General features: G+C 34.6%; 2 protein-coding genes across 4 annotated transcripts; one reads left to right on the top strand and one right to left on the bottom strand.

Annotated features, from left to right (window-relative positions):
* Positions 1–630: 630 nt before the first annotated feature.
* On the bottom strand, positions 631–9,573 carry LOC128556184 (nuclear receptor-binding factor 2-like). 3 transcript variants are annotated; one of them, XM_053540331.1, is made up of 5 exons: positions 9,425–9,513; positions 7,078–7,264; positions 6,015–6,099; positions 4,360–4,544; positions 631–3,828 (listed from the first exon to the last, which is right to left on the bottom strand). In XM_053540331.1, exons 3-5 carry the CDS (start codon positions 6,070–6,072, stop codon positions 3,262–3,264), a joined length of 810 nt encoding a protein of 269 aa, XP_053396306.1. In that variant the 5' UTR covers positions 6,073–6,099; positions 7,078–7,264; positions 9,425–9,513; the 3' UTR covers positions 631–3,261. The 3 variants fall into 3 exon arrangements, with proteins under 3 accessions (XP_053396306.1, XP_053396307.1, XP_053396305.1); XM_053540332.1 differs by having other exon boundaries at positions 7,124–7,264; XM_053540330.1 differs by lacking the exon at positions 7,078–7,264 and having other exon boundaries at positions 9,425–9,573.
* Positions 9,574–9,795: 222 nt separating this feature from the next.
* Positions 9,796–26,622, top strand: LOC128556113 (pyridine nucleotide-disulfide oxidoreductase domain-containing protein 1-like). The gene is made up of 10 exons (XM_053540030.1): positions 9,796–9,905; positions 16,355–16,435; positions 17,342–17,461; positions 18,289–18,360; positions 19,295–19,351; positions 20,041–20,114; positions 20,507–20,667; positions 21,916–22,013; positions 25,915–26,035; positions 26,528–26,622. Exons 1-10 carry the CDS (start codon positions 9,846–9,848, stop codon positions 26,620–26,622), a joined length of 939 nt encoding a protein of 312 aa, XP_053396005.1. The 5' UTR covers positions 9,796–9,845.
* Positions 26,623–26,850: the final 228 nt, after the last annotated feature.

Here is a 26,850-nt window from a genome sequence, read left to right as displayed (position 1 = left end):
GATGCATGATCAGTGGTGGGCATGACTGGGTGGAGAAGTGAGGTGGGGGAATGGTACAACTTGGAAGGTTTGAAAAAAATCTAAAATAACAAATGAAAAAAAAAATTTTTTTTGGGGAGGGGGGTGGGGAGGAGGGTTGGGAGGGGGAGGGGGTGTGACCAAGGCAAGTGGGTGACCAGGTGTGGGTGCGCAACTTCACATGTTTATAATAAATGTAAGAAAAGAATGAAAGAAATTTAATGAAATTCTGCCAAATGGTAAGTTTGTTATGTACAAATATGTGGATTTTTAGACAATTAAAGGGCAATAACTCTGAAGTTACAAAAAGAAATCCGTACAAAATTGTCTGTGCACAACCACATTATAGTGCTCTAAATTCTGTTAAAGTTTCATAGTTCTAGGTCAAATATATCAAAAGTTATGATGCAGAAATTGGCATATCTATAGATCTATAGTACCCTATATAGTTAACACTAGAAACTTCTAAGGGCCATAACTCTGGTGTTACTTGGGCAATCTGTCTGAAACTTGATGGGCCCCATACCTCATAGTGGTGAACATGTATATGAAGTTTGTTTGGAAAAAATCTAAAATAAGGAATGAATTTTTTTTTTTTTTTTGGGGGGGGGGGGGGGGGGGGGTCGGGGGATGGGGTGATCAAGCTAAGGGGGTGACCAGGTGTGGGTACACAACTTCACATGTTTACAATAAATGTTCATGGAAAAGAATGAAAGAAATTTAATGAAATTCTACCAAATGGTAAGTTTGTTATGTACAAATATGTGGATTTTTATACAATTAAAGGGCAATAACTCTTAATTTACAAATAAATCCAAATGAAATTGTGTGTACACAACCACATTATGGTGATCTAAATTCTGTTTAAGTTTCATAGTTCTAGGTCAAATATATCAAAAGTTATGATGCAGAAATTGCCATATTTATAGTACCCTATATAGTTAACACTAGAAACTTCTAAGGGCCATAACTCTGGTGTTACTTGGGCAATCTGACTGAAACTTGACGGGCCGCAAGAACTCATTGTGGTGAACATGTATATGAAGTTTTAAATAAATATTCCCAACCATTTCCTAGATATGGCTCCGGACGGACGGACGGACGGAAAGACGGAAGGACGGACGGACGGAAAGACGGACGGAAGGACGGACGGACGGACGGACAACGCCAAAACTATATCCCTCCGACTTTCGTCGGGGGATAACAAAAATAGCAACAGAACTAATCCAACAAAATGAAGTTTAAATGGAGTGTTATCAGCTTACAGATTCTACATAGCCTTGAAATTGTTCAAAGAAATAATCAAATCAAGTTACAAATGTTCAAGTGTTAGCTTGTGCACACTGATAACCTGGGTAAGTTTTATTATACAAACTTACAGATTCATTTTAAGTTTTTTTTTCATTTTAAATATTTCACATACATTGTTACACTGTAGAATATTCAGTATCAATGTAAATGCTTAAATAAAGAATTTCTTTAATAACTGAAATTTGATGTTACCGGTAGTTAGATTTGCTGCACTCGACTAACTTTGACTTTCAGGGGCAGGTGGTCCACTTACAAGAGTTTTACATAACATTGAATGCTATCAGCAAATCTATCAACAACACATTTTCAGGCTCCGTGTACTTACAATATTACAGATGTCAATATCTTTCAATAATGGCTAGCAAATTTCAAACCAGGTGAGTCGCATCACTTTAACAATATTTTTAATTTCACCCAGGCTAAAGAATAAATTTATATGTATATAACAATTACTGTATCTATATATATGCGTATGCAATAAAGACATTGTTGGATCTGTATTGAGAAATATTGACTTGATCTTTTACAGAATAATATTGTGCTTATAAAGTCGTGCAATACCTCCATAAAAGAACGCGTACGTATTTCTCAATACAAATCTAATAACCTATAACATAATAAATATAAAAAAATTCACTTTCATTTCCAATTATTGAGATGAATGTATACGCATTTACTCATCACTGAACAACAAACATATCTTAAATAAGCATATTTCACTAAAGATGTTGCCAAGTCTAACATCAACAAAGGGAATGCACATCTTTTAACTTTAATAAATTTGGTTACTAAATGCATGGCAGTTAACAAATGCACAAGTTTTACGATTTTCAATAGGCTACTGAGATGTTACAAGACATATCACTGCTGTATAATCAGAACTGGAAGTGTACACAGAAAAGCACCTCATAACTTCCTTTGGAGGTAAAAGTCTTGTATGTGAATTAGTATGATTAATAAATATAGTGAAATCATTAACCCTTATCATGCTGGACACGACTGATTCTGCCTTTGCGACCAGTGTAGATCATGATCAGCCTGCACATCCATGAAGTCTGATCATGACCTGCACTGTTCGCCATTCAGTCAGTATCTTTTTGGTATGCACCCCTTTTAACAGTTATGGTACTGGTCATATTGAAAGATGGACAAGTTCATTATAGAAATTAAGCAGGGTAATTGATATTCATGACAGACTAATTTTCATGAATTTTGTGGTTGAGCTAATCCACTACTTTTAGTCTAACAAATTCAAAAGTTGAAATCCATAAATTATACCAAAACAAAATTGCAGATTTGACCAAAAACCACGAAATTTTGTGCCTACAAAATTAAATGAGCTTGCAGTAAATCATGTTAAGTGGCTTACACAAAAATTTAAGTATAAAATATTTGGGTAAGTTTGAAGTTCATTCATTATATGCAGCCTTGTCCTTCACCCCCAAAAGAAAATTACAAAACCAAAATTTATATCTTACATTTACAGTTTTGTTTTAATTGATCCAATGGTGTAATGTTTTGAAGTAAAAATCAACAAAACAGTCACCCGAAGATGTCTGCTTAAATAGCAAACATTTTAATGTTGCCTCACAATGCATGCTTGCCATGGTAACAACTTGTAAATTACATGTATTTCATATGATGATGTTAATGTGATGCATGTGTAAACAACTACAACCAACAGACGTTGGTACCTCTGGAATGTCTCACCTTTATGCCATGTCATTGCTATGCTAGTCCATTAGAAATTGTAACCTCATGTGTCATACATATTTGTCCATGGAGCCATGTTAATATAGATATTCGATTCGCTCTAAATACAGACAGAGCAGTTTTAAATTTTTTCTTGCCATGGCTACGAGATGTTTTTCATTGACACTGATGACCAGAATAAAATCTGGGTTTTTAACAATTATATCAGAGAGGTATTGGCTATAAAGGAGACATCCCAAATACATCTGTTTCAGAGTCATCAGCCTTTTTCTTATTTTCCTGTTCAAGAAGGTCAAGATCAAACTGAGGCATTTCCAGGGGAGGTAAATCAGGAATGAGATGTATATCGCAATCCCCTACATCACTAAATATTGGCTGTGTCCCTTCTAGTTTCTCTTTCAACAGTTTATTTTCTTTCTTGACATCTTCAACCTCCTTGAGTAACTGTTGCACATGTTTTCTCAAATCTTCATTATGAAATCTCAAGTCTTCTGTCTCTTTTTCAACCTTGTTCCCCTGATTTGCCTCCCCTGATTTAGAGTAGAAAACCCTCTCCACCGGAACACCAGAATGGAATGATGTATTACCACTGAGGTTTTGTTTCCGCCTCAGCAATAGACCAATCAGAGAATCCTGTTCAGTCAAAGTTCTATAAATGGAATCCTCGTCGAGTGGAGATGGATTTTCCATCCCAGAATGCATTTCAACTAAATGCTGTGGACTGGTTCCTGGCGGAGAGTTTTGGAATGTACTAGATGATTCCGTACTTGCTGGTACCACTGGTCCCTGTAAAGACAAAGAACATAAAATAAATTGTCAAAAGGTTTATTTCCAAAAAATTTCAGTATTTTTTAATTTTATGTAAAATGTATCCTTCTGTTATAACTTATTTTAAACAGTTTACATAATATTATTAAAAGGCCATTTCATATATAACCTTGTAAAAATGCTGAAACAGTGAAACATAGATGAAACATAGATGAAAAGGAATTTAACCCTCTAGGTAATGTGACAAATCTGCATGATGTATATTTGTATGCAGCAAAATAAAGTTATCACTAAAAGTGATTTACACACCAGTCAGAGGAAATAAGATCTAAGTCTATGAGTGTGTAACTCTAAATTGCCTCAACTGACCCCATAAAAGATAATGTCATGCACATCTACCCTACATACAGATCATTGGAATCACTTTAAAACTGTCACAGTAGATAGGGCAAAACACTTTCATGCATCAATAATGTGGTACAACATTTCGCCAGAATCCAAGGGTCCTTAATTCTTCAATACCTTATTTGCAGTCATGAGGTTCTATACCTGAATGTAAGTTTGTGTAGACTGGTGACAAAGCTGTAATTTGTTCTGTTTAATCTGTAACATAAGAGCTCGTCTCTGCCTGTCATACAGTTTGTCCGTCTGTTTTAGGTGATGTGCATGTTGTAACTGGAGAGAATCAAGAGCTGTAGAATACTTTGTTTGCTGCATCGCTTCTAGTAAATATTCTGAAAAGATCAGGAAAAAGGTTAGCACATTATATGTTAAGATTTTACCCTGGATGATGCTAAGAGATACTGTAGCTTAATGGAATATATTCTGTCAATACTAATTTGTATAAAACTGATTTTACAAAACACAATTTTAGATAAGCATTACCTGTAGTTACAACAGCACCTATAAGTTTTCTTACATGTAACTAGTAACAGTACTAGTGTAGAGGAACCATAGCTCAGTGCAATTTAATGTGCAATGGTTCTCTACGATGAAATTGAGTTAACATAAATTTTCTTTTTGATACTTTTATTAATAAGCTACCCTCAGAACATCACTGCATATAGGTAGAACTAAAACTATATTGAAATGTTCTGTTTTGCCTTTGCGGTCAGTATAGATCACGATCAGCCTGCACATCTGTCCAGTCTGATCATGATCTGCACTGTTCATTATTCAGCCAGAATCTTTTTGGTAAGCACCCCTTTTAAAAGTTAATCGTACTGTCCACACTGGAAGATGGACATGTTCATTATAGAAATTTAGCTGGGTAAGGGTTAATATTGTGATGTCCTCATTTTGTTTGTGATGTTGCTTAATGTGTGATGTTTTGCAGGTAAAGCTGGTATAATTTAGTAAAAGCTATTTAAAAGACATTAAATAGAAAGAAAGTTTTTTGTTTAACATTTAAGGCTGAAATATCTTTCATTAGTGAGAACCAGATTTTAAATTTTCACTAGTGGCTGCACCACTCGTGAAAACATTGCACCTGATTTTCGCTTGGTGAAATAAATTTTGATATTACCCTGAAACAAACAAAATTTTATATCCTCTATATTTACATATATGATCTGAAAACAATTATTCAAAGAAGACCAATAAATTCATTTTGTTTATATATATATTTCCATATGGTTAAATAAAGGGTCCCTATATAAATTTTAAAATTTTGACCTATCAATCAGAGACCCACTTACCGGTTCCTAACACATTAGGCTAGTTGCATAGGGGTAACCGTAGCCCCCGCCCCCTAAACTATAGGTGAAGTGATAAAAAAACAGTTGGGACTGCCAAAAGACCCATTTCTCCACTTCGCGGCCTGACAATTGACTTTGGACCCAACTGTTGACTTTCCTTTTTAAATCAGACCCTATAATTAACCAAGTTTAAAACTATATATATATATGAAATGAGTTATCACTTATAATTTGTTTGTGCCTGTACTGAGGAATTTTTTATATATTTTTTCTTTTGTTTTTCCATTTTGGGGATACATGACTGCTTATTCATTTATGGGTGATCAGGAAAAAAAAATGCTAGTACCCACTAACAACTCATCCTAAGCATTTGGCTCTGGAGCTACAAGCTAGAAACTCTTCCCTTAGAAGAAAATTTTATATTGCTGCTACAACATGGCAGTTTACAAACTTTGCAAGATCCTACAAATTTTGAACATTAAGCACGGTAAACAAAAGCACACAAACCTGCAGCTCTGTTATGGCAAGTGATAGCTTCTTCATACTTTCCTGACTTTAACAACATGTCGGCTTTCCTTCCTTGCTGGTGAGCCTGAAAAGCAATACACACTTCTTAAAAACCAAGCACAATATTATATAGGGTATTTGTCTTTGTATTTTGAAAATGCAAAAATTGACCTATTTCCATATATTCACAAAAAAACAAACAAGTTTTCTTTGTATTTTATCCCTATTTATATTGTACATTGAAATACCTGTATGCATTTTGCAACAAATTTATCTCAGCATGTGAAAGACACATGTATGCATACAAGAATGACATCAGACATCTTGTGAGGTTACAAAATTGTGTAAGAGATAATCTAAAGTTCCTAATTTCTTGTACATTTATACAGATTGAAGCTTTCTACAAAAACATGAGGTTTTTTTCCATAAATATAAGAAAATTATAATTATACTAAAATTTCTATCAAGATTTACAATACAAATGTAAATTTAATAGACAGAACAGCCAAAAAGACCTGCTATGATAAATTTTAATTTTCCTTCCAATGAAAGTACAGTTCTTGATTTTAATTTAAAATAAAATTATCCTTAAATCCAACGGAAAACAAGTACTATAGTACCAACTATCATTTTGAAATTTTGATTGCTAATTCTTAAGATTACTTTAATGGCGCTATTTTATTCATGCCTTTTTTTGTGAAATACGTCAGATCGCACGTTCAATCTTTTGATATTATTGCACTGGTATTGTTTATAACTTTGAAAATTAATGTTATGTGATTTCTATTAAATATATGTAATCAGGGATCATCCTACAGGGCAATAATATAGTAAATGTAAATATTTTCTTAATCATTTTCATCATTTTATTTCCAGCATAACATTATAAAGTTCTTGACAAGTAAAATAATCAGAACTGAACAATATACTACAAAGAACAAAGCACGGCATTTGGTAGACTATTAACTGCACATGCCCACTTTTCAAACGGTGACAGTCGCACATGATCAATATCTCCGGGAACTCAAGAGTTCCCAACCAATGTGCACAACTCTGCATATACCTGTAAACTTCCTATAAATAATACTGGCTTCCCTAGTGATCCTTACAATCTTTTTATTATCCAGTCATCAGGTGTGATAAAATTTCATTTTCTTTGGAGAGATCTGAGGCTATTTGGTTGCATTAGATGTAGATCTATGACATTGACATTGTATAAGTATTTTCTCTCAGAGTATATTTCTTTTATCCTGAAAAGAGGAGCATTTGATCATAGGTGATGCAAAGATTCTGTGTTGTTTTATTGTTTCTTTTTCATTGATTGAACAAAGGGCTATTTCTCTTTGTAAAAAATGATGCCTCTGTCAGCTCGGAATTGTAAAATGTATCACTTAAGAAAGTATTTTATTTTCTGTTTCTATCACAACTTTTATTTAAAACCATTAAATTCCATATGGCTGAAAACATCCAATCAGAGGTCCCTTCAGTTTTCAAAATGGTTAACTTATATGGGAAAACTGAATGTTTTTCCATCTATAAGTAATGTATAAGTGCATATGTCAAAGGAAACATATATATCATTCGACTCAAGCGTCAAGAATATTTTCTACTTTAGCACCGTTTTGTTGTTGTTGCTTTCTAACTGAACAGCTACTTTGCAGTAAAACATTTCAGGACGATAATAGACAAAATAAAATTGCTTAGGCCTACTTTTCAAAATTATGTACAAGACAGGTTTCCTATTTATGGCAATGCTGATATTCTCTTTAAGGTATTTCTGCACGTATGATAAACTGGAAGTGCTGGTTTCAGCGTATGGAAATGAAAATCATTTTATGAATTAATGGTAACCTGTGCGTAAATTTATTACAATGGCAATGTTACCATCTTTCTAAAGTTAAAGCATGATATTAAAACAAAACATCTGACATGTTAAATAATTCGAAATAATGTCTTAAAATTAGCTTTAAATGAGCCGTTCACTTTGATCATTGTCAAATATTTCAAAAACAAGAACACGGACATATACATTTTATTTCATCACATTATAGACCATATGTTTATTTACGACTGTGAGAAGTGTTATTAAAATTATAATTTTACATCATTGTAGAAAAATTTCTGTTAATGAAAATGCTATGAAAGTTATGATTTTCCATTAGACTCCTGTTGTGAAAAATTGAGTGAGGTCAAAATTTTTCAAATCAGTCTAGCAAAACACATAACCCTATCTTTTTATTTGCTGAATTTTCTAAGTATGTTCTGAAGTTTTGAAAAATCAGGGTTTACTCAAATTCAAAATTGTAGGAAAAAATTTTGATCTGAATGTGCAGAACTACCTCAATAAAAAGATAAGTTTTGAAAGAAAAATTCAAACTTTTGCTATAATGCATGAAAACTGTCAAGTCTTGATCTTGCGACGACATCATCAAAATACGCTGATATCATGGGGTTTAAAGTCACTTAAGTGTGACGTTAAGCAGGTTAGATGTATTTATCATTGTTAAAACCACTGAATATACATGAAATGAAATGAACTTTGCAGTTCCGCATCCAGAATTGTTTAAGACTCCAAAAGCGTGATCATTCATAACTTTATCATGACATCACAGCACATTAGGGGTTATAATTGACCAATCAGAGAGCTGCATTTTCGAGTACCTGCCAGTTTCCACATGGTATAACTAAGTATATTGACAATGAACATATAGTGACTTTAGAAATAAATATCACAATATTTTAGAAGTCAAATTACTGAAATATTGTATCGATTTAATACCTAGTTATTTTACTTAAAAGTTTGAGATTTTACACAGGGAGTCTATGATAAAGTCCGAGTAAAAAGTAATCAATGCCCAAGTGAAATAAGTATCATTCCACAATGTTTTGGACATGTTAAAATTATGAATACACGTGGAGGTATGTAGGCATACGTTAGTGGATATACCCTATTGTAATGGAGATTATTGGGTCTGCATATTTCTGTTAGGGGGACACCTGCACTTTACCGGTACGCACATTCAATAAATACTCCCCATTTATTGAATTATTCTAATGGGGGCTACTGCCCCCACACCCCCTTTTTTCTTTAATGATCAGATTATTGTTACATTTTTTTTTAAATGACTGTAACAAGCACACCCTGCATTTTAAAATCCTAGCAGGAAGCGTATCAGTAAAGTGCATTCTAGCCCTGTTAGGAAACGTCCTATTATTTGGACTAATTAGACTGAAGGGGGAGTCTAGACGTTAGTGGTGAGGTGGTCTATGGAAGATTACAAATTCCGTTAGTGGTGAGGTGGTCTGTGGAAGATTACAGATTCTGTCGTTTTCTGCGTTAGTTTTGCGAATCACGCATATGGCAACACATTCTGTATGTCTATGTTTTTGTTTTTATCAACATGACATACCAAATTGAGTGGTGAATCCATCATTTGGCCGATATATTGTTTCGCTTTCTTTTGCTCCTTGTTGTTTTTGTTTTGATTTAAGCCGGTCACATTTTATCGGTACGTCGTGCAAATTACTACAGTATGTTCACGCCATTAATCTTGTTTATGCAATTTTGCAATCAAAATCGGGGAAACTCATTGTAGCCGGTTATGTTTACTGCTTCTCATTCGGTACGAAAATGCATTACTTGTACCCTGTAGATTTAAAAGTTTTATATAATGCATGACACATTTGCTACAAACATACGAAAACAAAATGTGGTAGCGCATATTCAGGGAAGTGAAGTGTAAAATACGGAAGCGCCTATCTGATCAAGATTTTATACGGTGTGGAGGTAGATATTTCCTCAGTTAAATAGTGCAATTTTGTGTTTTCAGAATGTCCTACAAATATGCAGTTATTGGAGGTGGAATCGCAGGTGTCACATGTGCAGAAACTGTAAGAATGCAAATTAAGACACTGACAACATTTTGAAATGAAAAATTTGGCTAACACTTCATGGAAAGTGACAAAAGATCTTGTTACATATAACCAGACAAGTATCAGCCTCAGAGAAAGTTGTAGTGGATGTTATTAAGCGAAAATAACCAATCTGTATGTTTTACCAAATGTTCAGCGCAGATAACCAGTCTTGTTTGCTCTGCCTGTTACATTAATCATGCAGGCAGTCAATCAGTAATTTAATAAATTCCACGTAAGATGAATTCAATTTTTCCAAGAAAATGTTATTTAATTAGGCACGGCTTATTCAAAGAAAAAATCCAACAGAGGTTTTTCCAGTATTGTTGAAAAGCATGACCTCATTTGCCCTCAGCCGGTATCGTATTAATTTAATGAAATTAGGAATCAAAGCAAAATATACTCTTAACTGAATGTTTATTATCAGTTTTTCAATCGTATCCGTGTAGGATGTAATGTTTCGGAACAAAGAGCCATACATGTGATCTCCCGCGCGGGAGGGTCAAAATCCCGATTTTTTCACCTTGCCTCCCGTCTCCCGACCAAAACCATATTTCTCCCGCTTTTCAAAAAAAATAAAAAAAAAATCAGTATTATGACTGTGTTGATAATTACCGAGGAGTGCCAAACATGTTTGCATAGTAAATCAGTGTCACCGACTGTTGTGTATTATACATGTTTGACACACATGTAGCTGGAGGAAAGAGTTGTTTTTCACAGGTGAATTTTTAATTGTTTGTTTTGATAAGGGATTAGACAAGCAGGGCATTTTCCACCTGTCTCACGCGTGGCCGAATATCTGCCCATTCTCAATGCCAATTAAAGCTCCATTTTTTACCAGTTTGAAGCAAAAAACTCCCAGTCATAAGAAATAATTCCCAACTGAAATGAATTTGATTATTCAAAGAAAAATTTTGCTCGGTGATAAAATCACATCTAAAATAATTGTTGGAAAAACCAACCCATTACTATTTTTAGAACAGGAGTGTTATTTCCCCTTATGGAGTCACGCCATTTTCTTCCAATGTTTACCAAATTAATTTGCTACTAAATCGGACATATTTCATTGAAAACTGGATGAAAACACACACTCATTTATTTGATAACATCAATCTACATTATTATGGTAAGGGTAAATACACGTTGATGCATTTCTGTTTTCTATTTTTCATGTCAAAATCATCAGTATTTTTATACAAAAGTGGGTGGGGTAAGGAATTTACAATATTTATGAGTTGTGTTCAGACCAATTTAGAGCTTCGTTTTTTTTTAAGTCCTCGGGTAGAATGATGTTAATGCATGTTCACCTTCATGTCAGACCTAAATTGAGACTTTGTTTCTACAAATTTAATCTGTTAAGAAAGTTTAAAGTTAGAACAAGAGGGAGCTTCTGTAAGATAGCATGCTCGACTTTTCTCAGTGATTGACTCTGAATTAAAGCTTTGCCAGTAAAAGGGGCATAATAGTCAATAGCCTTGAATGTAACAGAGATATTAGACATTATATAAAACTTCAACAAACAAAAAAATGAAGTTAAAAAGTGGCATAGCTCTGTCAAAATTCAAATCAGGAGTTATGAGGATTGTTTCTTCTAGTGTAGACTTATATACATTATTTTGTGGCCAAAAATGTTGGATTTTGCCTCTAAGTTATGTGTCGGCGCGCTTAATTTATGTCCATGAAAAACCTCCAGTTTTGAGACCCCAACTCCAGCTGAAAAATGGCAAACCTCCAGTTTTGGGATTCTGAACTTATCACATGTATGAAAGAGCTATAAAAATAAATAGATCGGCAACTTGAAAGGCATATAGAGCAAATCTCGCCAACAGCCCGTGACTACTGAATGAGATCTCGTTTACCGGAAGTGACGCGTTCTCCACGCGCCATTTTGTATGCGAAAGCAATTATTCATCGGTAAATTAATTATCACCGTATGACCAAATTTCTTTTGATGGTAAGAAAAGTGTACTTTGTGTCTTAAGACTTATTTCACATTAAACTAATGTTGTTTTAGAAGCTAACATGTATTTTAAATGTAGTTTTAAAGGTACAAATTGTAACTCCATGCTCGCCGATGTTTGTTTTTACTAAGATAACGCGGATTGACGAAATCACGCGATATTACAGCCAATTGCCATTCTGTGTATTTTATACTTCTTTGTTTTGAATAACCAGCTTGAGGGTAATTAACTGTGTAGGCGGTAACAAGGCTCTGCCAAGCTACAACATGAACAGTTACTGGAGAGCTGGATTTTTCCATACACACCTCACAAGCAGTGAAATATCCTTTTTCTTGAATCCATATCCTTCAAATAATAGAAGAAATGCTTTTCTTTTTAGCATTGTGGACTACAGATTAATGTTGCATAATGTGAAATCTAGTGTTCATAAGTTAATGGTACCATAGATACCCATGTAGTATGTACCCTGAATTTAAGCCCAAAATCCTGGGAAGAAACACTTGTTTAATTTTTAGTCAGATTGAAAAAGAAAGTAGAGTTTACATTGACAACGGGAATAAATTCTACCTATGCAGTGGAGAGTGGAGTCATTCTTGCTGTTCTTTCGATTTTTGTTGTGCTGAAAATAAAATCCAATAAAATATCATTATTTTTGTTGTTTCTATTTTTAATTTAAATATTTTTTGGCAATTACATTCAACATCTCAGAATGACATGTATTGGACTGAAAATTTACACAAGGCGTCCTAGCCAACAAACCTACTGAATTAATCAAGTTAGATAACTTTTGTTTGAATTTAATTCAAATTATGGCTCTTTTTAGCTGCTCAGGTGAGTTTTTGTGATCGCTCGATGTCTGTCGTCTTTCTGTCAACATTTAGCTTGTGTATGTGATAGAGGCTATATTTTTCAACTGATCTTCATTAAATTTTGTCAGAATGATTACCTTGATGAAATCTAGGCCAAATTTGAAAATGGGTCATCTGGGGTAAAAAACTTGGTCACTAGGTCAAATCAAAGAAAAACCTTGTGTATGCGATAGAGGCTGTATTTTTCAACTGATCTTCATAAATTTTGGTCAGAACTATTACCTTGATGAAATCTAGGCCAAATTTGAAAATTGGTCATCTAGGATCAAAAACTAGGTCACTAGATCAAATCAAAGAAAAACCTTGTGTATGCGATAGAGGCAGTATTTTTCAATTGATTTTCATGAAATTTCATCAGAATGATTGCCTTAATGAAATCTAGACCAAATTTGGATATGAGTCATCTGGGGTCAAAAAGTAGGTCACTAGGTCAAATCAAAGAAAAACCTTGTGTATGTGATAGAGGCTGTATTTTTCTATTGATCTTCATGAAATTTCATCAGAATGATTGCCTTGATGAAATCTAGTTCGAGATTGAATGTGGGTCATCTGGGGTCAAAAAGTAGGTCACTAGGTCAAATCAAAGAAAAACCTTGTGTATGCGATAGAGGCTGTATTTTTCAATTGATCTTCATGAAATTTGGTCATAATAATTGCCTTGATGAATTCTAGGTCACAATCAAATGTGGGTCATCTGCGGTCAAAAACTAGGTTACTAAGTCAAATCAACGAAAAAACCTTGTGTTTGCGATAGAGGCTGTATTTTTCAATTGATCTTCATAAAGTTATGTCAGAATGATTGCCTTGATGAAATCTAGGTCAAGTTTGAATATGGGTCAACTGCGGTCAAAAACTAAGCCACTAGGTCAAATCAAATAAAAACCTTGCGTATGCAATAGAGACTGTATTTTTAGCTCGACTATTCGAAGAATAGTCTAGCTATTCTACTCACCCTGGCGTTGGCGTTGGCGTCGGCGTCGGCGTCGGCGTCACACCTTGGTTAAGTTTTTGCATGCAAGTACATTCAGCCATCAATTAAAGGCATATAGCTTTGAAACTTATTTTTTCTTTTTCTAGGTCAATTACCAACCTCTCTGGGTCAAGTCCCATAACTCTGACATGTATTTTGAGCAAATTATGCCCCCTTTTGGACTTAGAAAATTTTGGTTAAAGTTTTACATGCAAGTTACTATCTCCAAAACTAATGCAGATATTGTTTTGAAACTTCACATGTGTCTTCGGGGTTATAAAAGTAGTTGATAGCAGCAAGTCCCATAACTCTGACTTTCATTTTGGCCAAATTATGCCCTCTTTTGGACTTAGAAAATTCTGGTTAAAGTTTTGCGTGCAAGTACATACAGCTATTTCTAAAAGGCATATAGATTTGAAACTTATTTTTTCTTTTTCTAGATCAATTACCAACCTCACTGGGTCAAGACCCATAACTCTGACATGTATTTTGAGCAAATTATGGCCCCTTTTAGACTTAGAAAATTTTGGTTAAAGTTTTACATGCAAGTTACTATCTCCAAAACTAATGCAGATATTGATTTGAAACTTCACATGTGTCTTCGGGGTTATAAATCTAGTTGATAGCAGCAAGTCCCATAACTCTGACCTTCATTTTGGCCAAATTGTGCCCCCTTTTGGACTTAGAAAATTCTGGTTAAAGTTTTGCGTGCAAGTACATACAGCTATTTCTAAAAGGCATATAGATTTGAAACTTATTTTTTCTTTTTCTAGATCAATTACCAACCTCACTTGGTCAAGTCCCATAACTCTGACATGTTTTTTGAGCAAATTATGCCCCCTTTTAGACTTAGAAAATTTTGGTTAAAGTTTTACATGCAAGTTATTATCTCCAAAACTAATGCAGATATTGATTTGAAACTTCACATGTGTCTTCGGGGTTATAAATCTAGTTGATAGCAGCAAGTCCCATAACTCTGACCTTCATTTTGGCCAAATTATGCCCCCTTTTGGACTTAGAAAATTCTGGTTAAAGTTTTGCGTGCAAGTACATACAGCTATTTCTAAAAGGCATATAGATTTGAAACTTATTTTTTCTTTTTCTAGATCAATTACCAACCTCACTGGGTCAAGTCCCATAACTCTGACATGTTTTTTGAGCAAATTATGCCCTATTTTAGACTTAGAAAATTTTGGTTAAAGTTTTACATGCAAGTTATTATCTCCAAAACTAATGCAGATATTGATTTGAAACTTCACATGTGTCTTCGGGGTTATAAAACTAGTTGATAGCAGCAAGTCCCATAACTCTGACCTTCATTTTGGCCAGGTTATTTCCCCTTTTGGACTTAGCAAATTCTGGTTAAAGTTTTGCGTGCAAGTACATACAGCTATTACTAAAAGGCATATAGATTTGAAACTTATTTTTTCTTTTTCTATATCAATTAATAACCTCACTGGATCAAGTCCCTTAACTCTGGCATGTATTTTGGGCAAATTATGCCCCCTTTTGGACTTTGAAAATTCTGGTTAAAGTTTTACATGCAAGTTTCTATCTCCAAAACTAATGCAGATATTGAATTGAAACTTCACATGTGCCTTCGGGGTTATAAAACTAGTTGATAGCAGCAAGTCCCATAACTGATATGCATTTTGGTCAAATTATTCCCCCATTTGAACTTAAAAATCTTTTGATATTTAACCTTTTTAGGTAATATTTTCCTGCTTCTGGGACAATATTTCGAATAGTCGAGCTTGGCTGTCTTATGGACAGCTCTTGTTCAATTGGTCTTCATGAAATTTGGTCAGAATGATTGCCTTGATGAAATCTAGGAAGATTTTGAATATGGGTCATCTGCGTTCAAAAACTAGGTTACTAGGTCAAATCAAAGAAAAACCTTGTGTATGCGAGAGAGACTGTATTTTTCAATTGATCTTCGTGAAATTGGTCATAATGATTGCCTTGATAAAATCTAGATCATAGTTCGAATATGAGTCATCTGGGAGAAAAACTAGGTCACTAGGTCATATCTAAGAAAATACTTGTTTAAACTCAAGAGACCACACTTTTGGTCCAATCTTAATGAAAATTGACCAGAATATTTGTTTCCATGAAATCACTAGGTCAAACATGTTTACACTGTTATGGTATGTTTCTCAGGTGAGCGACCTAGGGCCATCTTGGCCCTCTTGTTTTACTAAAGTTTTGCATGCAACTAACTATCAAACTGTCTCTCAGTATGTTTTGGATTGAAACTTCACACAGTTCTTCCAAGTAACCAGACCTACTGAAATAACCAAGTGTGATAACTGTTGAACTGAATTCAAATAATGACCTTTTTTGACTTAGAAAATTTGGTAAAGTTTTGCATGCATGTTGTTATCATTGCCATAATAAAATTTTAATTTGTTATAAATTGTAACTCAGTTACATAAATTATATCTTGCCAAGTTATGGCCCTTGTTTGGCCTAGAAGCAGTTAAATAGTCAAGTGCACTGTCTTGTTTTAACATTAACTTAAATGATGCTGATACTGTGAGGAGGTAAAAGTTGTCTGTTGTATGATGTTCAGTCATGTAGATACTTCTTGTTGTTTGTAACCTTTTAGTAGATTTCTTTTAATTTCAGCTGTCATCATTGTGTCCAGATGAAGATATTGTTCTTATTACTGCATCCAAGCTTATCAAAGCTGTCACAAATTATCAACAGGTCAGTGGTTTATAATACTGAACAGCAAAAGAAACTATCCAGACGTATAACTGGCATATTTGGAAATAAAAAAAAAATGATTTTTCAATTTTGAATTGTTTCTTCGTATCAAAATTACACTTGAAGATCTTCACATGATAAAGTTTTAAAAATCAATCAACCATGAAGTCAGTAGGCCCACAATAGCCGTTTGAAAGGCTATATCTTCTGCGCGTCAGTTGCATTGTAACATCCCAATTGGGCGCTCGCGCTAGACTTGATTCAGTCGTGTGGTGCAACCAACAATATTTTTTAAACTTTCTGCTGTTTTTTCCGGTTAGTCAATTATCAATATTTCTAATAACAATAAAATTTCACAAAAAACAGTGTTACTTACAGGTGCAAGTGAATTTCGTGCAAATAGGCTCTTGTTGGACTACTGACTTCACGGTTGATTAATTTCTTAAAATTTTACACGTGAAGTTCTTCAAGTGTAACGTGATATGAAAACACAAGTGATTTATAAATTTAAGTTTTTTAATAACAAATATCCGAGTTATAAAACTGGATAGTTTCCTTTGCTGTTCAGTATATGTTTCTGTATTTATTTTTTTGCAGGGGGAGGGGGGGGGATAAGAAACTGGCTAACAGAGTGCCATTTGTGTGTGGTAGATCTAATCCAATATTTCCAGAAAGTTTTAACTAAATAGTTTACACACAGTTTGTAAAGATATGTTCAATGTAAAATTATGAATAATGAAGCAGCAAGGGGGTCCTCTCCCTTGTTCACCTGATGTCGTGTTTTGTAAACGAAACTGTGAAACTGTTTTTGCAGTAAATTTATCAAAATGTAAAGGCAGTTGATCTGACAATTTCCTATTTTCAATCAATTCAACAGATGTGTTTGAAAAATATATGTATTTTCAGGTGTCAAGGACATTGGAACAGTTTGATGTGGAGGAAAGGCCCATGTCTACAATGGAGACAGGTTGTCCCAATGTCAAGGTCGTTCATAAAATGATGAAAGCGCTGGACACAGATAAACATGTAAGAACAGTTCCTTTACATGTATATGCAGAGGAAAACCAGTTGTTTTTTACAGTTAAAACTCCAAATTTACATTATTTTTAACTTGTGTGTTTGAAATCATGCTTTAAATATTAGTTTTTGTGTGCTAATGCAGTTTGTTGTTGGTACAAACAACAGACTTTTTCTACTCTAAAGGCATTCATAATATGTCATAATACTGTAAATAATGTAAAGTATATTTAAGTACTTATCAGAATAAATACTGTTAGTTTTGTTCATTTCAAGGGTTCTAGATCTAACACTTTGACAGTTCATTTTTCCATTAGTGGATGTATAATTTACACCAGGAAAGCAGAATTTTGAGATAAGTTTTGCTAAGAATTCTATTGTAGTTTGTTTTGTACCAATGACTAAGGAGTAGAGGTAGATTTCAGGGAAATGGTGGATGAAATGTCAACTGCTCAATCTGTGGGTAAATGCTAGTAGCCCCTCAGAGGTCATGACCACACCCTCTTATATGACACAAGTACTTGATTTCCAGGAAGCAGATTCCAGAGTGGTTCAAATAAGCAGAGCCCATGTTTCGGATGGCTTGCTTCAAGGTCAAGGTCACACTTCGGGATCAAAGGTCATATCTTTGAGCATATATTGCTCCGCATTGTGGTGCTCTTGTTACAAATTTGACAAGATGACATATCATTTAAAATGCCCAGACTATGCCAAATATAGGTCAGATTGCAATGCCCTCATACCCGTAGAAACTCGGGGGCCCCCATCCATCAAAATCCTGATCTGCCTCTGTTGTCTGTTACACAAGGTGTATATAGTGTTTATGTTTGTTACAGACCCTGACTATGACTGATGGAACAGTGATACAGTATGGCTTATTATGTATTTGTACAGGTGGTAAACCGAAGGTGAGTAAAACATATACAAGCATTATTGTTGTTGTATATAGAATTTTAAATACTACAGAACTGTTACCTGCATTTTATGATGCAAAATAGTTTTTTGTCTGCAACATAGAAATATTAAAATAACTGGATAATCTAGTGTGACATTAAGAGTACTGTCTTTATATTATTTCTATATCTATATCAGATTTTTTTCCCCCAGATTTGATAACCAATTTCCAGCTGTTTTCAATAATACTGTTGATGGCTGAAAAGTAACTGTTTTAACAGTTGGTCAATAGAAACTAACAAAGCTATTTTTTTTATGGTAAAACAGAAAATAAAGGGATTTCAATGGTTTTCTTGTTTTAGTCTTTTGACTTTTTATTGTAAGGCTACAAAGTTCATACAGTGATGAGCCAAATCCAGGACAGGGTTTTCCTATATGGCAGCTTTATTTTGCAAGATCATCATTTAAAAAGTCTGTACGGGTGGTGTAGCAACTTTTAGAATGTTTTGGCTATGTTTAATTATGTCACTTTTATAGTCATAAGTACATTTTTCTCTTGTGTATAATTCTTGTCAGTGGAAGATTTTGAATTTTTGAATAGAAAATTTTTAAAACTTTTAAATGGAAAATGTTGCTTTCGTACTAACTAAAATATCCTGACAGTTTTAGAACAATCCATGAACAAGTAAAGTCAGAATTGAAAGTTTGTTTTAGTTTCCTAATGGCTGAGAATTACTATGGAAATATAGCCATGACCAACCAATGATGATAAATGCAGAACGAATCAAGATATTTGGAAAATTTACAAATTTCTTATTACAACCCTTGGATGTATAATATGGTTGGTATTGTGTTTTGTTGACAGAGTAATCAAGGAAAAACCTTGATAAGGAAAAATAGTAAGATAAATCTTTTGTGATGGTCTCTAGATGATATACTCTGTTTCAGGTGATAGCTGAAGGCAACCCCTATGTTTTGGGTATCAGAGATACAGAGAGTGTTCAGGTATGCTAGCAGTGTGTTCTGCATGTAGTGTCTGATCTCTTTCTATGGCAGTTCTGACAGGCACAGGCAGATATTTTCCTTTGAGCCAGAAATTTTTCTGCTTCTCAGTAAATTAAACTCTCAGTTACAGTAACTCTTATTGGCATAAAATTCAGTTTTCCGAGCTATATTCTCCATAGAGGTTGTGTTGTATCTGTAAAACACCAACTTTTGTGGAAGTTTCTTTTCAAAATTGGGAATAACTTTATGGTAGGTACTGTGCTGTTCTTTAAACTACTTCTCATGAACCCTGTGGATGGAATTTCACCAAAGTTAGTTGGAAGCATCCTTTTATGGACCTCGCTGATATTGGTTCAGATAGTCACAATTGGTGCTAGTTTTGCAGCTGCCGTCAGTGTCATGGTTTAACATAGACATGCATAAGGAATATTTAAGAAAGATATTTTTCCAAAAAGTGCAAGGCATAGAGGTAGTATATTTACATGAAGCATTAAAAGACTGTAAACTGTTTACTCTGTTACCTCTGACAGACCTGCATAACGATCAAGCAGATTTACAAACATATTTGGTTTCATTTTAAAATGTTCATCAGTGTAAAACTAACACATAATGGAGACAATTAACCAAACATTTCTGTTTTAATATTCTCAAGACTTTTAACAACAAGTATGAATTTGTAATAATTTCAGGATTTTCAGAAACATTTGAGAAAAGCAAGACGTATAATTGTTGTAGGCAATGGAGGAATTGCTACAGAACTGGTGTAAGTACAGACAGCAGTCATATTGATATTCCGATAGTATAGAAATATAAGAAATTCTTGTATTGCTTTAGTTTAATATTTTGCAAGTCCTATAATTCCATATTTGTTCAAAATGCTCCCTGACAAATGTTGTATTCATACTGCAAGGTATTATCATGAAGAAATCAATATTTTTGTGTGTGTTTGGGGGGGGGGGGGGGGGGGGGACTAATTTTCTCGGCTTTTGTGGTTGAGTAAATGAACAAATAAAATTCCCATTTATTTAATCAAGTTTGCATCCATGAATTCATGTCCTCAGTGCGAAAACCATGAAATTTCATGACCACAAAATTAAATGGTTTTACAGTAATCTGTTACTGAGTTGTTAAAATCAGATATTAGCATTTTTACAGATGTGAGGTTGAAGGCTGTGAAGTAATCTGGGCCATCAAACATACATCTGTCACGAGTACATTTATTGACCCGGGGGCGGCAACTTTCTGTTTACCACAACTAAATGAGGAGAAGCCTAAAACAGATGAACCAATGAAAAGACGGAAATATACAGAACAAGGTCAGACTATTTGTGAAATTGTCAGAAATTGAAATATATGTGGAACAGCAAGTGTAATTGTCATTATTCAATGCAAAATAACCAAAATTTTCTCAGAAATGTAGATCTAATATAAACAATTTTGAATGAATAGCAGACATAAGGAAGTTTCTGCAAAACACATTAACTGCAAGACATGACATCTTCCCAGTTCCTTCCTGTCATGTTGCGACTTCAAATGATTTTGAAGAACATGGACAATCATTGTTAGACCTGTATTTCCTCGATTACCTGCGCTTCAGATGTCTGCTGGTTTTATGTCAGTATCTGTACAGTGTACTTCTCGGAATGGATGCTGTACTTGCATTTATTCTGCTTTTAACTGTATATGTACTACTAGCAGAGGTCAGTGATGAGAACGATATAGTAAAGATAACCGTGTATTGTATTATGTATCTGACCATAGTTTCTTAAACACAGTTCTGGGCAAGTAGTGTAAGTGGAATGCTGATGGTTTGAAATAAATATGACCAGTTTCAGCACATCAGTTGCTTGCATAAATTTTCTGTACTTATTTTAAGTACAGTGAAACACCGCTCGCTCGAGGTCGCAATGGGATGAGCAAAATGCTCGAGTTATCCATGGTTTCGAGCGACCCAAACATTGACCAACATACGAAGGAAAATTGAAGTTTTATTGTATCAATGGTCATCGGTACCATTTGCAGAGGAAACGGTGATACATGATAATAACAAACCCGTGACATTTAAAAAAAACGTATCACAAACGTTATCTATGATGTAATAAGTAACTACATGCTTGCTTTAATCTAAAGCAAACAGTAATTGATCAATATTTGATCAATAAAACTTTTCTTTAACCTTTCATTAATAATTAATCTCATTATCAAATCAAATATACCGACAAACAAACATTTAAGATAGTCGGGGAATAGACAACGCAATTTTCACGACGTGTGAAAATTTTTAATTAACCGATACATTCTGATCGCCGAAGCTGCAAAAAATTTTGACTCCTCTGCTCGAGTTAGCCAGAAGCAACAAAGAGTAAATTAATACACAGGGACCAGGTGTCATGCTCGAGCGATCGAGTTATCGATGCTCGACCCAGCCATGGTAATTTCAGATAGAAAATAGAAGGAAATCGGCCGGGACCACATGAATTGCTCGAGCGAGCCCGGGTGCTCGAGTCATCGATGCTCGAGCGAGCGGTGTTTCACTGTATATATAGTTAATCATATTTTACTAGATACAGACGTAAAAGACAGTTCTGGAAATCCCATACCAAGTGGCAGTGCTCTCGGACCAGACTGGGTTAACGATCTTGAAATGAAAGGTGCTGAAAAGGTATGAACCAGATTTAGGATACACAACTTTGTAGAATTGACCTTGCATTCAGCGAGTATTAATAAATCATTCACCAATCCATGTATAAATCTATAAACGAACCATCATTTCCACTTTACATGAAAAATAAATTCCAAACAGTTAAGGTATTAGGCCCATAATAGTGTACCTCTTTCTTGAAGAGTATTTAATTCCTACCATAAACCTACTTTGACTGCAATTTTCAGGGGGGCGTAGGTTCAAGCCCCACTGGGACCGAATTTTTTTTCTTTATTTTCCTTCTTTTCTAGTAAGTTTTTACTTTTTTCAAGACTTCTTATTGATTTATTGTACAAAAGTGGAAAAAAATCATTTGATCAAGTGATTTCTTGCTGTTTAAAGTGAATTTACCTCTGAAACAGAAGGGGTAGAGTTAGACATTTTAAAAAATACCTAGTTACATGCGGTAAAAGTTCTCTATTTTGCCTTCATTCTTTAGATTACATATTGTGGAAGAAATGTAGGTAGGTTTTACTTTTGCCCCAAGGTTATTTTTGAATGAAGTGAGCAAAATTCAAAACAGACCCGCAGGATTCGGCCTTAGTTTTTCAAAGTTGGAGTTAGAATTCTGTCTCATTAAATCCGTTTACTCAAGGCACCCTAGAAAAAATGATACTGACAGTTTTTATTTTAAGTTTTATAATTGTTTACCAATAGTTTGATGTTTCTTTCATAAAAAATAATGGTATAATGAATTCTCTGCAGACGTTTTAGATAAAGGCCACCACTTTGAAATTTGTCTCTACTTGAGCCTGAGGAAATACCATAAATTACACAAAATTTATAAAAAACGGCACGGTAAAAGTTTTTAAAAAATTGCAATTAAGTGCGAAGCACGGTCAACTGTGAGAAAATAGCCAGCAAATGCCATTTTTTAAACATTACTATTAGGGGCCTAATACCTTAATCACAGGCACAACTTAAACCTAAGATCTGTACTAAGTTCAAACTTAATTATACCAAAACCAAAAATAGAATTGTTTAGAAAGTCATTTAGTTACTCCGGTCCAAAAATATGGAATGACATTCCAACACAAATTCGAAATTCTGACACTCTTAGGAAATTTCAAACATCTTATGTCCAGTGGAAATTCTCTAACTAAATTTTTGCATTATATAATCATCTTAATATCTAAACTGTTAGTGATGAATTGATAAAAATCATTACTTCAAATATTTCATTTTTAGCTCACCTGTCACAAAGTGACAAGGTGAGCTTTTGTGATCGCGCAGCGTCCGTCCGTCCGTGCATAAACTTTTGCTTGTGACCACTCTAGAGGTCACATTTTTCATGGGGTCTTTATGAAAATTGGTCAGAATGTTCACCATGATGATATCTAGGTCAAGTTCGAAACTGGGTCACGTGCGGTCAAAAACTAGGTCAGTAGGTCTAAAAATAGAAAAACCTTGTGACCTCTCTAGAGGCCATATTTTTCACAAGATCTTCATGAAAGTTGGTCTGAATGTTCATCTTGATGATATCTAGGTCAATTTCGAAACTGGGTCACGTACCATCAAAAACTAGGTCAGTAAGTCAAATAATAGAAAATCCTTGTGACCTCTCTGGAGGTCATATTTTTCATGGGATCTGCATGAAATTTGGTCAGAATGTTCATCTTGATGATATCTAGGTCAGGTTCAAAACTGGGTCACGTCCGGTCCAAAACTAGGTCAGTAGGTCAAATAATAGAAAAACCTTGTGACCTCTCTAGAGGCCATATTTTTCATTGGATCTGCATGAAAATTGATCAGAATGTTCATCTTGATGATATCTAGGTCAGGTTTGAAACCGGGTCAACTGCGGTCAAAAACTAGGTCAGTAGGTCAAATAATAGAAAATCCTTGTGACCTCTCTAGAGGTCATATTTTTCATGGGATCTGCATGAAAATTGGTCAGAATGTTCATCTTGATGATATCTAGGTCAAGTTCGAAACTGGGTCACGTCCGATCCGAAACTAGGTCAGTAGGTCAAATAATAGAAAAACCTTGTGACCTCTCTAGAGGCCATATTTTTCATTGGATCTGCATGAAAATTGATCAGAATGTTCATCTTGATGATATCTAGGTCAGGTTTGAAACCGGGTCAACTGCGGTCAAAAACTAGGTCAGTAGGTCAAATAATAGAAAATCCTTGTGACCTCTCTAGAGGTCATATTTTTCATGGGATCTGCATGAAAATTGGTCAGAATGTTCATCTTGATGATATCTAGGTCAAGTTCGAAACTGGGTCACGTCCGATCCGAAACTAGGTCAGTAGGTCAAATAATAGAAAAACCTTGTGACCGCTGTAGAGGCCATATTTTTCATATGATCTGCATGAAAATTGGTCAGAATGTTCATCTTGATGATATCTAGGTCAGATTCGAAATTCAGTCAACTGCGGTCCAAAACTAGGTCAGTAGGTCTAAAAATAGAAAATTCTTTTGACCTCCCTAGAGGCCATATTTTTCATGGGATCTTCATGAAAAGTGGTCAGAATGTTCATCTTGATGATATCTAAGTCAAGTTTGAAACTGGGTTACGTGCGGTCCATAACTAGGTCATTAGGTCAAATAATAGAAAAACCTTGTGACCTCTCTGGAGGTCATATTTTTCATGGGATCTGTATGAAAATTGGTCAGAATGTTCATCTTGATGATATGTAGGTCAAGATCGAAACTGGGTCACGTGCGGTCAAAAACTAGGTCAGTAAGTCAAATAACAGAAAAACCTTGTGACCACTCTTAGAGGCCATAGTTTTCATGGGATCTGTATGAAAGTTGGTCTGAATGTTCATCTTGATGATATCTAGGTCAAGTTTGAAACCGGGTCAACTGCGGTCAAAAACTAGGTCACTAGGTCTCAACATAGAAAGACATTTTGACCGCTCTAGAGGCCATATTTTCAATGGATCTTCATGAAAATTGGTGAGAATGTTCACCTTTATGATATCTGATCAAGTTCGAAACTGGGACACATGCGGTCAATACTAGGTCAGTACGTCTAAAAATAGAAAAACCTTGTGACCTCTCTAGAGGCCATATTTTTCAATGGATCTTCATGAAAATTGGTCAGAATTTTTATCTTAATGATATCTAGGTCAAGTTCAGAAGTAGGTCACATGAGCTCAAAAACTAGGTCACTATGTCAAATTATAGAAAAAAGACGTCATACTCAGTTCATGTGGTGGCAGGTGAGCGATTCAGGACCATCATGGTCCTCTTGTTATTATGTTTCGTACTGTACTGTATATATATTGTGTATTATGTTGACTGTATATATGTTGTGTATATGTTGAGGCCCGCATGGAAGATCGGGAAACCGAATGCGTTAGCCTCATTAAATAAAGACGTTACTTACTTACTTACTTACTTACTTACTTACTTACTAATCATTATGCAATAGACAAGTTAACCATAGTCTGAGAATTGATATAAGTTATTACAGAATTGTCTAGATTAAGGAAAAGATAATAAATTATGCATTTCTTCTGTAGTTTTAAATCAAACAAGCATTATAAGACAGAATAGAAATGAATATTTTGTGTTTAGTGATTCAGATATTGTCATTTCTCAGTGTACATGGATTATTATACAAATCTATTGTTTTATTTTAAATTTTGTTATGTTTTTTGTAGATTTTGTAGTTTAAAAATCAGTAAAAAATAATTGTACACTATGCTAAGTAACAATATAGACCTTTATTGTTGTCATGATCTCTGTGACCTGAGTGCTTAAAGTTGCTGGACTCAAAACACTAAAGTTTGTGGTTTCTTGGGGTCTTCCTCCACCGTCAAAACCTGGAAAGTTGTCATATGAAATAATATTGTGCAAGTGTGACTTAAAACCCAACAAAAAACAAATACTAACAGTTCTATTTTAGGGAGGATATGCGGTCCATGTAGAATATAAGGTAGAAGTTGCTAGAATACTTACAAGGGAGGAATATTTGTCATCAGGGAAGACAGAAACACAACAACCTATTTTATCTAAGTTAAATACAGGTAATTTAGTTATATTTAGTTCAGGATGGGTAGTGAATATACTTGCATTTGATTATTCACTTATCTTAGGTTATTAACCTTTACCCTGCTAAATTTCTAAAATGGACTGGTCCGTCATTCAGTTTGGACAGTACCACTTAATATTCAAAGGGGTGCTCACTGAAAATTTACTGACTGAATAGCAAACAGTGCAGACCATGATCAGACTGCACGGATGTGCAGGGTGATCTTGGTCTGCACTGGTCGCAAAGGCAGAATCACTTGCCGCCAGCAGGCTAAAGGTTAATTTGTTCTAGGTTGATAGAAAAACTAGTTCTTCAGCATATATTTATCATTCTTATCACCCTATTCTTGATGAATACCATTCCTAGAGGGTGTGAGAGAAACCAGTTTCCCTTTAACACCAAGCAAGGGAACAACTGGTACCATTTTTCATGTCTTTGGTATGACGTGGCCGGGAAACATAATCATGTTCTCCCTCACTTTAAACAGGTGTTCTGCCACCAAGATACTGGAGCTTATATAAGACATTGATAGAAACCAAATGGGTATGTAGTATTAGCAGGAAAACAGTGTTCCATCAGTAATACATTGAGAACTTATAATTCTTTTAAAGCAAAAAAAAATTTTTGACATAGGGCTCCTATTAAAGATTTTGATGAGAGTGAGGGTTTTGGTGGTTTTGTACATAAAAGGGCAAAAATGTCTAAACCTGCGGTAATTTAGAAATTATTGATATAACTGTAAGTAAGACTTTCATGCTTCATTATGACCTGTTTTATTAGCTCACCTGTCACATAGTGACAAGGTGAGCT

The sequence above is a fragment of the Mercenaria mercenaria genome, chromosome 4 (genome assembly GCF_021730395.1).
Source record: "Mercenaria mercenaria strain notata chromosome 4, MADL_Memer_1, whole genome shotgun sequence".
Classification (NCBI taxonomy): Eukaryota; Metazoa; Mollusca; class Bivalvia; order Venerida; family Veneridae; genus Mercenaria; species Mercenaria mercenaria.
The sequence above is the reverse complement of the archived record's forward strand: the minus strand, read 5'-3'. Positions and strand labels throughout refer to the sequence as shown.